General features: G+C 46.5%; 1 protein-coding gene across 2 annotated transcripts in view; it reads left to right on the forward strand.

The window, feature by feature from the left end:
• ARHGEF11 (Rho guanine nucleotide exchange factor 11) overlaps positions 1–12,898 on the forward strand; it is a 1,046,032-nt gene that overhangs the window by 192,423 nt on the left and 840,711 nt on the right. For both annotated transcript variants that reach the window (XM_086945337.1, XM_086945338.1), the window contains exon 2: positions 9,546–9,637. In XM_086945337.1, the coding sequence (XP_086801463.1) occupies positions 9,546–9,637 (92 nt within the window). The remainder of the gene's footprint in view (positions 1–9,545; positions 9,638–12,898) is intronic.

The raw sequence follows: 12,898 nt of genomic DNA on the forward strand, positions 1-12,898 counted from the left end.
TGCACCCAGGCTATGCTTGCTCCCCTGGCTGTGCTTGCTCCCCTGCCCCCTGACTGTGCTTGCTCCCCTGCCCCCTGACTGTGCTTGCTCCCCTGCACCCTGGCTGTGCTTGCTCCCCTGCACCCTGGCTGTGCTTGCTTCCCTGCACCCTGGCTGTGCTTGCTTCCCTGCACCCTGGCTGTGCTTGCTCCCCTGCCCCCTGGCTGTGCTTGCTCCCCTGCCCCCTGGCTGTGCTTGCTGTGCTTGCTCCCCTGCACCCTGGCTGTGCTTGCTTCCCTGCACCCAGGCTGTGCTTGCTTCCCTGCACCCAGGCTATGCTTGCTTCCCTGCACCCAGGCTATGCTTGCTCCCCTGGCTGTGCTTGCTCCCCTGCACCCTGACTGTGCTTGCTCCCCTGCACCCTGACTGTGCTTGCTCCCCTGCACCCTGGCTGTGCTTGCTCCCCTGCACCCTGGCTGTGCTTGCTCCCCTGCACCCTGGCTGTGCTTGCTCCCCTGCACCCTGGCTGTGCTTGCTCCCCTGCCCCCTGGCTGTGCTTGCTCCCCTGCCCCCTGGCTGTGCTTGCTCCCCTGCCCCCTGGCTGTGCTTGCTCCCCTGCCCCCTGGCTGTGCTTGCTCCCCTGCCCCCTGGCTGTGCTTGCTCCCCTGCCCCCTGGCTGTGCTTGCTCCCCTGCCCCCTGGCTGTGCTCGCTCCCCTGCCCCCTGGCTGTGCTCGCTCCCCTGCCCCCTGGCTGTGCTCGCTCCCCTGCCCCCTGGCTGTGCTTGCTCCCCTGCCCCCTGGCTGTGCTTGCTCCCCTGCCCCCTGGCTGTGCTTGCTCCCCTGCCCCCTGGCTGTGCTTGCTTCCCTTGCCCCTGGCTGTGCTTGCTTCCCTTGCCCCTCGCTGTGCTTTCTCTCCTATGTGTGTGGCTTTGGGTGTGTGTGTGTGTGTGGCTTTGGGTGTGTGTGTGTGGCTCTGGGTGTGTGTGTGTGTGGGGCTCTGTGTGTGTGTGTGTGTGTGGGGGGGGGCTCTGTGTGTGTGTGTGTGTGGGGGGGGGGGCTCTGTGTGTGTGGGGCTCTGTGTGTGTGTGTGGGGCTCTGTGTGTGTGTGTGTGGGGCTCTGTGTGTGTGGGGGGGCTCTGTGTGTGTGTGTGTGGGGGGGCTCTGTGTGTGTGGGGGGGCTCTGTGTGTGTGGGGGGTCTCTGTGTGTGTGGGGCTCTGTGTGTGTGTGTGGGGGGGGCTCTGTGTGTGTGGGGGCTCTGTGTGTGTGTGTGGGGCTCTGTGTGTGGGGGGATCTGTGTGTGTGGGGGGGGATCTGTGTGTGTGTGTGGGGATCTGTGTGTGTGTGGGGATCTCTGTGTGTGTGGGGGGCTCTGTGTGTGGGGGGGCTCTGTGTGTGGGGGGGCTCTGTGTGTGTGGGGATCTGTGTGTGTGTGGGGGGATCTGTGTGTGTGTGGGGGGATCTGTGTGTGTGTGGGGATCTGTGTGTGTGGGGGGCTCTGTGTGTGTGTGTGGGGGGGTGCTCTGTATGTGTGGGGGGGCTCTGTATGTGTGGGGGGGCTCTGTGTGTGTATGTGTATGTGGGGCTCTGTGTGTGTGTGGGTGGCTTTGTGTGTGTGTGTCTCTGTGTGGGTGTAAATGCAATAGGTCATGCGTTTGCGAGCGATTAACCTATTGGCATTGTACATCACAATGCCATTTATTTAACGATTAAGCTATTGGCAATGTAAATGACAATGCCATTTATTTAAGATTTAAAAAAAAACAAAAAATTCATGAGCAATGCCAATAGCTCTACCTTTGATAATGCTGAGACCATTCCATTGTAAATGCTTGTTTTAGGTGTAACTGGGTACAATTCACAAAAAAGGTAAAATGGGACAGTCCGTGAGGAATCTGTGGTTAGATAAAATATCTAACGGAAAGAGAGTTACCGAAGGTAAATATCTTGTTCTTTTTATAGATACATCTAACCACAGATTCCTCACCGTGTGTATAGATACCAAAGTACTACCTCCTGGGCCTGTGAACTCAAAACGAAAAGTTTCTCATGACAGAGGTGGCAAAGTTCCCTTCTCGTCAGACCTAGCTGTCCAGAGAGTTGTGCTTCATAAACATGTGGACCAAAGCCCACGTAACAGCCTGGCAAATGCCCAAGACGGGTGCTCACCTTGCCAACACTTTAGTAGCAGCCTTGGCTCTGGTGGAATAAACCCGCAAATTGTCCAGTGCATAACAGATTTTAATACAGAGCCTTACCGTTCTTTGCTCCAGGGAATCCCACAATGCGCTGATCAACTACTCCATGTTCTCTGGTACTATCCGTGTAAAAGCTAAGAGTTGTTTTAAGATCCAGATGACTGAGATCCTCCTTCTTAGAGGGGTCCGGTGGCGTGAAGAATATCGGCAGAATGATATTTTGCCCAATGTAAAATTGGGTCACCACTTTCTGGAGGAAAGAGGGCCGTGTTCTGAAGGCCAGTTTGTCTGGTTAAACCTACTTTATAGTGGGTTGACTTAGAAGGCTTGTTACTGACTCACTAGCTGTGATGATTTTATGGCGACAAGAAAGGCTGTTTTGAGGGTTAGGGGCTATAGTGGACAGCTGTGAAGCAGTTCAAAGGGAGTGCACATGAGGAAAGTAAGGACCAAGTTCAAGTCCCACTGTGGCATAATGCACTGGGAAGGTGGAAACCTATGTTGACCACTGGGGGTTCAAATCGCTTACCCAGGGGTCTGTAGCGGTTTTGAAAAATAAATATTAGCAGATGGATAGGTTATATTTACATTTAAAAAAAACAATTGAAATTTGAACGTTTTAAAAACTAATATGTTAATGTGTAGGAATTTGAAATTGGAAGCTAAAAATTAATTCTGTTATACTTATTTTGATTCATGGGAGCAGCACAAGTACAGGCAACTGAATCTAGTATGAACTGTTGGTGGCCTCAATTGAAGCTGCACTGGTATGCACCCACATATAGAGAGTGGGCACTAGAAGTAAAAAAGACAATGTGAAATGGTAGAGTCTAAATATAGCTTTGTCTTTTAGAACTAAAACTACATTTTAAAAAGCTCCAACCTTCACATTAAAATTACAATTTCGATGTATTTGCCTCCTTTTTCTTTGTGAAGTAAATACAATATTTATTATTGTATGAATCTGTTTGTATACTTGTTTCTGTATTCTTTGTATGTCATTTTGAGGATGAATTCTTAGAAATTGCTGAGGTGGGGTCTCCACATTCCAATAGTGATTTAGTAGGGGTCTGTAGAAGTCAAAAGGTTAAAAACTGCTGTTGTAGGTCCAAAGTAAGGTCTTCCTCTGCTAAAGATAATGCCAACAACACCACTTCGGACAAAGTAGTGTGAAGTAGGTCATAATGCCACCTATCAATGCTCAGGAGTACTGCTGAAGATTTTCTGGATCCAATCTGACACTTGGGAACATTCAAAAGGTGAGGAACGTGCAGTCAGAGTATCTACGAGAAACTGATGGCAAGTCAAGTCAAGTCATAGAATTTATATAGCGCACTACATACCCGGAGGGTTTCAAGGCGCTTGGGGAGGGGAGGGGGGCTAGATAACCTTAGGGAGGGGGATTATTTGTCAAATATCCAAGTAACTTGTTCATACAGGAAAATCCATGTTTTCAGACAAGAACAGTTTTACTGAGAGGGGTTTTATATCAAACAAGTGGTCACTTGACAGAATAAAATATTTTCACTGAAGTGAAATTATTTTTTTTTCCATCAAGTAAGCGGAATATTTTTTTGCAACTGCCATCCCTTGACGTCTTCCTCATTAGCAGATACACACTGCTTCATGTTAGTTTGTCAGGATTTAATATTTCAATTTACTCATAGCTTCATGTCTTTGTTGCAGTTATAGCTCTACTTTCAGTTCTACAGTCGGTGATTAATTAGGCGGGTCTTTGAGTTTTGCAAATTAATTAGTGTCTGAGAGTTTTACAGAGAGCCAGCAGTTTCACAGCCTACACAGTTTTGATAATAAAGTGTCGTTTTAAAGCTTTTGATTATAAAATTGTGAAAAACCATAATAGCTATACTTCATTATGTTTATCCAGCAAAATGTACTTTGAGCTTCGCAGAAGTGCTTTGTTGGCTCTTAGTGCTCTACTTTGATTTTTTTATTTAAAAAATACATTTAACAGCATTATCATTTGCCATGATCAAGTCCGAGCTTTAGCTCAATTTCCTCTGAGCCAAAAAAGTAATTAGCTTGAATTTTTGAGAAATAAAATTACCTCAAAAATACACTTTACCAAGTATTTTCCTTTCTTGACCTGTAGGTATGTAATAGTACCCTGAGACTACATTAAGAGAAAGTGTTCGTTATTTGATCTTAATCCGGTTTCAGCCTCTTAAATTCGCATGTTGATTGTTTCTAAGTATAACAGGAAATTACTATAGTTAATTGTGTCAGTCTTAAAGTCACAATAAGATTTTGTAACTTAGAATGTATGTATGGTTATATGGGTCCTAATATAGTGCAAACTTATCCTAGAAAAACGGATTTCTGTTCAGAGCTTGTCTCGAGCTAGCAGCCAGAATTACGATCCAAAGTCATTGACAGCGGGTAGAAATTGTTTCAAGATCCAGACCCTGGTTACGTTGATTGAACAGGCCCGTCTCCTGTTTTCCTTCTTACAGTTTATCATTACCAGGCTGGCGATCTGGCTGTGGGTATGTCAAGATCTGCCAGTAATGTTTCATTTGTCAGCTGGGTAGGAAGGGAGCTGTTCATTGTTGCCATGTAGATCATGTGCAGGTCTTGAAAGTGATTCTGGCATGCTAAGGGAAATTGAGGAGTTCCTTCAGGGTTGGGGCGCTTTGGTTGGATTTCTTTAGGCTCTGTTAAGACCTGTAATGGCTGGTAGCCTGCCTTTTGAAGGTCCATGTACTGCCTGGAGTCTGTGGAGCAAGACTTTATTTCAATCCAGACACACAAGCATGAGGGCTGAAATCAGTTGCCAAAGAAACACTAACTTTTTTCAAGTGGGAAAGCGGGTACCATCCATTTGGGTCCTCTTGGCGATTTGTTCTTTGAGAAAGAGGTTGGTGCCAATTATGTACCTAAATGACTTGACTGTGTCTTCTAGTTTAGTGTTGAAGCCATTCAAGTTCCTGTTCTTGTTCCAGTTTTGGACTTAATTTTTTTTTGTCCTTGTTGAGGAATTCATTATTCATTCAGTTGAATTTCATGAGGTGCTCCATCTACCATATCAGTGCGCCTACCTACAAAATGACATGGCCACTTTTTTTTCTTTGTAGCTATCAACCTGAGTTTCTATCTGTAACTAAAAAGAAAAAAGTGTGCAAAAGAATATAAAGATATATTTTTTTTTACGAAGCGGGGGCAGAACCAACACTAGGCACAGAAGCAACACATCGGGTGCAGAAGTAGGAATGGGGCACTAGTGGGGGGAAAACCTAACTGAGTGTAAAGTGAAGCACTGCGGAGGAGCAAACAGGCAAAACAGCAGAGTGGAGAAGGTAGGGGATAAGCACATAGGCAAGAAAGCAACTGATGTAAGTACGCGAGAGTGAGCATAGCATGAGGGGCAAGAGGTAGCACCATGGAGGACAGAGAATAATATGGAGTGCAGTGGAAGAGAAGTTCATAAGGAAGATAGATGTAATACACATAAACTCCCTTGGAGCGCTTAACTACAAACAAAAAAGTTGTGGTCTAAATCCAAGTAGTCGAACCACAGAAGCCTGCCAGTCATTTAAAATGTTTAAAAGTCCATGTTCTTTGGTCGTGTTAACACAAGATTGACAAGCTGGAATATGAATATGAAACGGGCAAATGAGTGCCAAGAAAGCTTACCAGTGGTAAGCAGTGGGCGGGCTGCAGCCCACTTTATTTATTTATTTTATTTTTATTTAAGGACTTTTATATAGCGCTATCCAGAGCGCTTTACAACAGAATATAAAAGCAGGAATCATACAATAGGCAAAAATTTACATGTCGGATTCGGAAGTCCCAGCGAGCAGTGCCACATTAGGGTATGGGAGTCCTGGGGAGCCCTGCTGAGTGCACGTGGTCTTGGGCGTAGCCCTAAAACATGAGGGGAGGCCGGATGGGCGATTGGGGTGGAACGGCTTAGAGGCAAATGTCATGAAGGTGTGGAGTGCAGGCTTGATCGGTATAGCGATGACTATCGATGCGGGAAGGCCTGCTTGGGGAAGAGGTCTTTTAGTTTTTTTTTTTAATCTAACAAAGGACCGGATAGTCCTAATAGTCGCTGGGATAGAGTTCCAGATTTTTGGTGCAATTCCAGCGAAGGATCGTGTAGTGGTTTTATTTTTAGGTCTCGTAGCGATACAGCGCGTCAGCGCTGTACTCGCCGAGATCTTTTGTCACGGACTGTGCTTCCCAGGAGACAGCCTCGGCCACGCGCATTGCCTCTTCAAGGAAGCGATTTCCGCTGGCCACGCGCTCGCGAACGCGCTCAGCTGCTGTCTCCTGGGAAGCAGCAACACCACACTCGCATGCGCAGAAACAGCGACAGACACACACACGAGTGTCATGCACGCACGCACCCACACATACAGAGAACCCACCCCCGCCGTCGCATACACACACACACACACACACACACGTGCACCAAGCACCCCCCCCCACCCCTCCGCCGTCGCACCCCCCCCCCACCCCTCCGCCGTCGCACACACACACACATACAGGCATCCCCCCCCCCCCCCTTCCCCGCTCACCGGTCAACGGCCCTCCGGACTTGTGCAGCCTCCGACCACGGGGATCTCCCTCGGTGCTCCTCCAGGCACTCCGTGGGCGCAGGCTTCACAAAACGGAAGTCCCGCCCCACAATAGGTTTTGTTTTGTCAGTCCCGCCCCACGATAGGTTTCGCATGCAGCTCGTCTGTCTGCTGGGCCGGTGTCAGCTCGGTTTAAACAATTAAACAAATATTCCACACACATTTGCTTTTGTTTAAATTTGTTTGCTGAGATTTTAAGCGCCAATAAGACCTGGGACCGAAAATAAAGCAAAGCTGCGGATTTCTCTCCTATGGATTCCCTCCTTCACCAAAAGCCCCCACTAAACCAGCACAAAATGCTTCCCAGCGAGGAGATCAGGGTTTGAATAGGAGCGTAAGATGACCTCCCATCTCGACTGCCAAACATGTTTAAATATAAATTCTAAATACATTTAAAAGATGTTTCGGTATAGCATTTGAGGTCGTTGTCTTCTTGGCGCTGCAAGTGACGGGATGACTTTACCATTTCTACCCCTTCATTTTGTCGCCTGTGGAAGGGTTAAAGGAAGAGCTGTTCCGCCTCCGACTCTTGGGGTTTAAATGTGTGCGAAGCGCCAGTATTTGGCAGAGCAGGCGATAATGTCACTGGGCTGCGCTGAAGGCTCTCTGCCAGCTGCAGTTTTGAAGAGCTGGACACTCTGTTTTTGGCCCTAAGTGGGCATTTCTGAGGAAGGGCTCGGCCACAACCGGTTGCAATTACTTCCCAGCCACACTCTCTTGGATCTGCACGTTTTGGGCTGGAAATACATGTTTGGGATCTGTTTGTTTTTGTAAGTAAAGTCACTCATTGGTGTTTGAGATAGCTTACTAATAAGAAGTCTGCTGCAGGCATTTCAGTGTCATTTCACGATCATAGGTTCATGTCCTGGACCTGGTGTTTTATCCTTCCAACTTGGATGAAACATGGACCAAGTTGAGCTGGTGTTTAGTAGTTCTGTTTTGTGTGCATTTTTGGTGGCTGCGCAGTATCCTCTGTTTCCATTGCCTCACGGTGCTTGCTGTGTGCTCTAAACTTTGCACAACAGAAGCCATTTTGAAGAGAGGACGACTTTTATAAGTTTGTAACTCTGATGCCCTTGCCATTTTCAGGGTTCTGAAAAACTTGGCAACTTATTTATTTATTTAGAGAGTTTTTTATAGCGCCAACATAACCCTTGCGGGTATCAGAGCGCTTTACAATAGACCAGAGATAAATAGAATACAAAATATCAAAGTCACTAACCAATAATGGATGCGGCTGCACCCCTGAGAAGGGAGGGTTCCTATGCATTCCTCTGTGCACCTGTACACTCCCTGTCTCTTTCGTGCTGTGCACATCCATGTCCCTCCCCCTCCCCGCTTGCACCTCTCGGCTTCTCTTGTGTGCATCCCTCTGCCTCCCCGTGCCCTGCGTTTATGCTTACCTCTGCGCTTCCATTGTTTCATGTGTGCACGTCCCTGCTTCCTTGTGTGTGCACACCTCTATCCCTTCTCTCTTTGTGCATGCTTCTGTCATAAGAACGGACGTGGTACAGGTAGGCTGTTTTTTATTTATTTAATAGTTTTCACTTTTATATAGCGCAAACTTTACCCGCAGGTATCCGAGCGCTTTAAATCAGCATGCTTATAACAAGCAAGACTAGCACTCTATATTACTGCCAACTTAGCTTAGCATAAGCAACAGCTAACTACTCACAAACAATGTTTATATACCAATTGCAAATGTAAAAAAATTAATGTAAAGCATTGTCATTTACAATGCCAGTAACTCAAACTTTAATGCTGCGAGACCTATTGCATTGCAAATGCTTGTTGCGTGTTTTCAAAGGGGTGAGTACTAGGCAGTTGGAGCTCCTGAGGGTCCTTGTTTGGCCGGCTTTTTTGAGTTTGGCGGCCAGGTATTCAGGTTTCCCTGTGTGTAGGGCTTTAAGTGTGAAGCAGGCAGTTCTGAAGCTGGCCCGCATTTCCATTGGGAGCCCTTTTAGATCTTGGAGTGCAGAAGATGTGTGATCAAATTTCTTGACTCCAGTGACCATTCTGGCTGCTGCATTGAGAGTTGGTTTGAGGGATGCCAGATGGGATTTCTTCGCAACGGTGAGGATAGCATTTCCATAATCCAGTCTGGATATCACCAGTGATTGAGTGGCTTGTTGTAGGTCTGTGGGTGGGATGAAGGGTTTTATTTTGTTGAGAAGCTTCAGGTTGTTCAGCTTCAGGTTGTTTCACAACACTCAGCACATGTACTGTTTAGTATGCAAGGCCTAAAAAATGGATGAGGAAAGGTGAGGTACATGTTAGAGGATGGATTGAGCGATGTGGCTGTGACACAGCCACCAATCAATCTGCTATGGTGTTGTCCTATTTTATTTACATTATGTTTATGTGTATGATCGTATCGCCATTAGAGAGACTTAATTGAGAGACATAGATAAGAATTAAATTTTTTTTACACATGGTGTCATTTTACGGATCTGAGCAAAATTTAGCTCCTTCTTGAGGCATCGGCTCAGGTGCTTAATTTCAAATTTATTGCAGAGCGTTCGAGAGGGCAAAACATTATTTGGATTGATCTGAACTTAGCATTCACACGTTTAAATATTTGAGAAAGTTTGTTTTCTGCTACACTTAAAACTGCTGAACAGAATTATACCACTTGGCATGGAGGTGAAACCTTATTCAGGATATATTGGTTTATAACTTTTATTTAATCCCTTAGATTGTCATGTATTGGTATGGTTGGAAAATAAATGCTCAAAAGTCTTCATATTGTTGTTTTCTCTATTTTGCCAGATTAAGTGGTCTATCTTTGGGAACTGCCTCTCCTGATCCTGGGTCCCCAAGTCACCATCACCACCAGTCTTCTTATTCCAATGAAACAACAGGTAAGACCAATAATATTTCTCTTCTCAATTCTGCCCCCTGCTTTGGTATACGTTCAAGTGTGAGCAAGATACTTCTTTACTACTTCTGTAGAGCAAAAGCCATTTCTAGATATCATTTTATTAAATGCTTTGCTCTTTTCATGGCCTCCGTTTCATACCGCAGTGACATTCTTTTTGCTAAAATGTTGGTGGTGATACAATTTCTTTCAAACTGGTGCATTTACTTAGCAAACCTAAATCTGAAGCCTGAGGGTATTCTTAGCGCAAGGCTTAGCATTATGGAACTCACTATAAGGCCACTAGCGGCACTCATCTAATTTTCTAGCTTGTAGGAAACCATTTGAGAGACACTTGCAGTAATCAACAGGGAATAACTAAGACCATTACCAAGATACCCTGGGACAGTGTGTTGTATATAAATGTGATGATTATGATGTGGCCTTGTCAAGCTGGAGGGACCGTCCTAGTGCATGGCCAAACAAGTTATCATGTTTTTCATATGGTTAAGTGATGATCAACGGGTCTTCCCACGCTGTGCCGTGTATCTGAAACACTGAGTTGATTAGCTGTTAGCATGAAGAATTGTTCTCACCAGCCGTGTTGTTATTTCTGAAACATTAACCTGACCTGTTAAAGTGCTTTTACTTATATTGATCATTTAACATCGATACTTGTGACTCAATCTGATAGCTCAAACATATGCAGATTAGGACAGTAAATTAAACAAGCATTGGCATAGCCAATAGGTCTCGCTTTTGGGACCTTATAAGTATTTAGTTTCGCAGCACAATGTCCTTGGTGCAACACTTCATCTGTTGCATGGCTAAACACTTATAAGGTCCCAAAAGCGAGACTTATTGGCTATGCCAATGCTTGTTGTCTAAGTTTCTCTGGGGGAATAATTTTCTCCCCTCTATAAACAGCACTTTGATGAGTACTTAACTCAAGTCTGACCTCCCAGTACTTGGGCAATGATCCTGTAACTCTACCCTTATTTTCTGGCCATTCTTGTACTATGTACTCTTTAAGCGAAACCATCTCATTATCGGCTAACAGACATTCTTCCCACTTCTGTTTGTTCATGTACGTCACTTTGAGTACAACTTCTCTGTCTTCCTCGATGTCGGAGCCATCTCCACCTTCTGCTGGAGTGATGCTCTAGTAGTGTTGAGTGATGCAGTGGTGATATGAATGATGCTGTGTTGGTGCTGACTGATGCTGTTTTGGTGCTGTCTGATGCTGTGATGTTGTGAGTGATGCTGTAGTGGTGCAGAGTGACGCTGTACTGGTGCAGAGTGACGCTGTGGTGGTGCAGAGTGACGCTGTGGTGGTGCAGAGTGACGCTGTGGTGGTGCAGAGTGACGCTGTGGTGGTGCAGAGTGAAGCTGTGGTGGTGCAGAGTGACGCTGTGGTGGTGCAGAGTGACGCTGTGGTGGTGCAGAGTGATGCTGTGGTGGTGCAGAGTGACGCTGTGGTGGTGCAGAGTGACGCTGTGGTGGTGCAGAGTGACGCTGTGGTGGTGCAGAGTGACGCTGTGGTGGTGCAGAGTGACGCTGTGGTGGTGCAGAGTGACGCTGTGGTGGTGCAGAGTGACGCTGTGGTGGTGCAGAGTGACGCTGTGGTGGTGCAGAGTGACGCTGTGGTGGTGCAGAGTGACGCTGTGGTGGTGCAGAGTGACGCTGTGGTGGTGCAGAGTGACGCTGTGGTGGTGCAGAGTGACGCTGTGGTGGTGCAGAGTGACGCTGTGGTGGTGCAGAGTGACACTGTGGTGGTACTGACTGGCGCTGTGGTGGTGCTGAGTGATGCTGAATGGTGCTGTAGTGGTGCTGTGGTGATGCAGACTGATGCTGTGCTGTCTCTGAAGCTGTAATGCTATTGTGATGCTGAGTAATGCTGTGGTATTGTCGAGTGAGAGAAAGAGTGAAGACATAATGCCCAATTAGAAAGGGTGGAGGGAAAGAAAAAGGAGAGAAAGTGTGTACAGAGAATAAAAGGTGGAGCAACAGAGGGGAAAGAGAATTAGAGAGGGTGGAGGGAGAGAAAGAGAGAGAAAGGGTATACAGAGAATAAAGGGTGAAGCAAGAGAGGATATAAAAAGAATGAGAGAGGGTGGACAGAGAAAAAAGAAAAAGGATGTACAGAGAATAAAGGATGTAGCAAATGAGGAGAGAGAGAGAGAATTAGAGAGGGTGAAGAGAGATATAGAAAAAGTGTACATAGAATAAAGCGTGTTAGGAGATAGAAAAAAATAGAGAGGGTGGAAAGAGATAGAAAGGGTGTCCAGAGAATAAAGGTTGGAGCGAGAAAGGATATAGAAAAATTCAGAGAGGGTGGAGGAAAAGTGAGAGAGGGTGTACAGATTTTGAAGGGTAGATCGGAATACAGAGGGAGAAAGAAGGGGAAAGAGTTATTTAAGGGGTTTGAAAGCAAATCAGAAAAAGTGGTGAGAGAGAAAGAGAGGCTCAAAAATAGTAAAATAGAGTTAATTAAGTACAGCCAGAATTAGAGAGGGAAGAAAAAGAGACGGAGAGAGACAATAAGATAGTGGAGGGTGTGGTGTTAAAATACAGTGACGGGTGCAGTGATGGGTGAACAAGTAGAGATGAGGGGAACAAACAGCGGCTTGGGGAGCCTGGCATAGATAACAGCGGAAAGCTAAAACGGGGCTGAGTAGGTGAGAGGAAAGAGAGATATGGGGTGAGATAGGAAAAAGGGACCGTGAAAGGGATCAAGACAAGGGTGAGCATGAACAGAGAAGAAGGACTAGGAAGATGAACAGGTGGATGAAGAGACAAGATGGGGTGACTGGATCTGGGGGCAGAATGAAACTGGAGAGGGAGACATGGGAGGGGAAGAAGATGGATGCGCAGAAGACTTGAGAAAACAGAGTGAAAACTGGGGAAACGGTGAAACTGGAGAGGCTGGAAGTGGGCACGGAAGGCACAAATAAATGGATGGAGGTGAGGCGAGAGGAAGAAACCCTAGGAAGCTGGGGATGCAGCCATTTAGAAAGACACGGACAGGCCACGTGTGGGAGAGAAGGCAAAGTGATCGGTAAGGGGACACTAGAGAGACACATGGGGAGGGCTGAGAGAAATAAGGGCGGGGAAAGAAGGAGAGAATACACATGGGGAAACAAGCTTTGAAGAGACACACGAAAGGGAAAGAGAAAAAGACGCGCAGCTGCGAGACGAGCTCTGTGGTGGGAGAGGGGCTGAGTGAGGCGCTTATAGAAGCTGGGGCCCTTAAAAGCTCGCCACA

Source organism: Lissotriton vulgaris, chromosome 12 (assembly GCF_964263255.1).
Source record: "Lissotriton vulgaris chromosome 12, aLisVul1.2, whole genome shotgun sequence".
In the NCBI taxonomy this organism is placed as follows: domain Eukaryota; kingdom Metazoa; phylum Chordata; class Amphibia; order Caudata; family Salamandridae; genus Lissotriton; species Lissotriton vulgaris.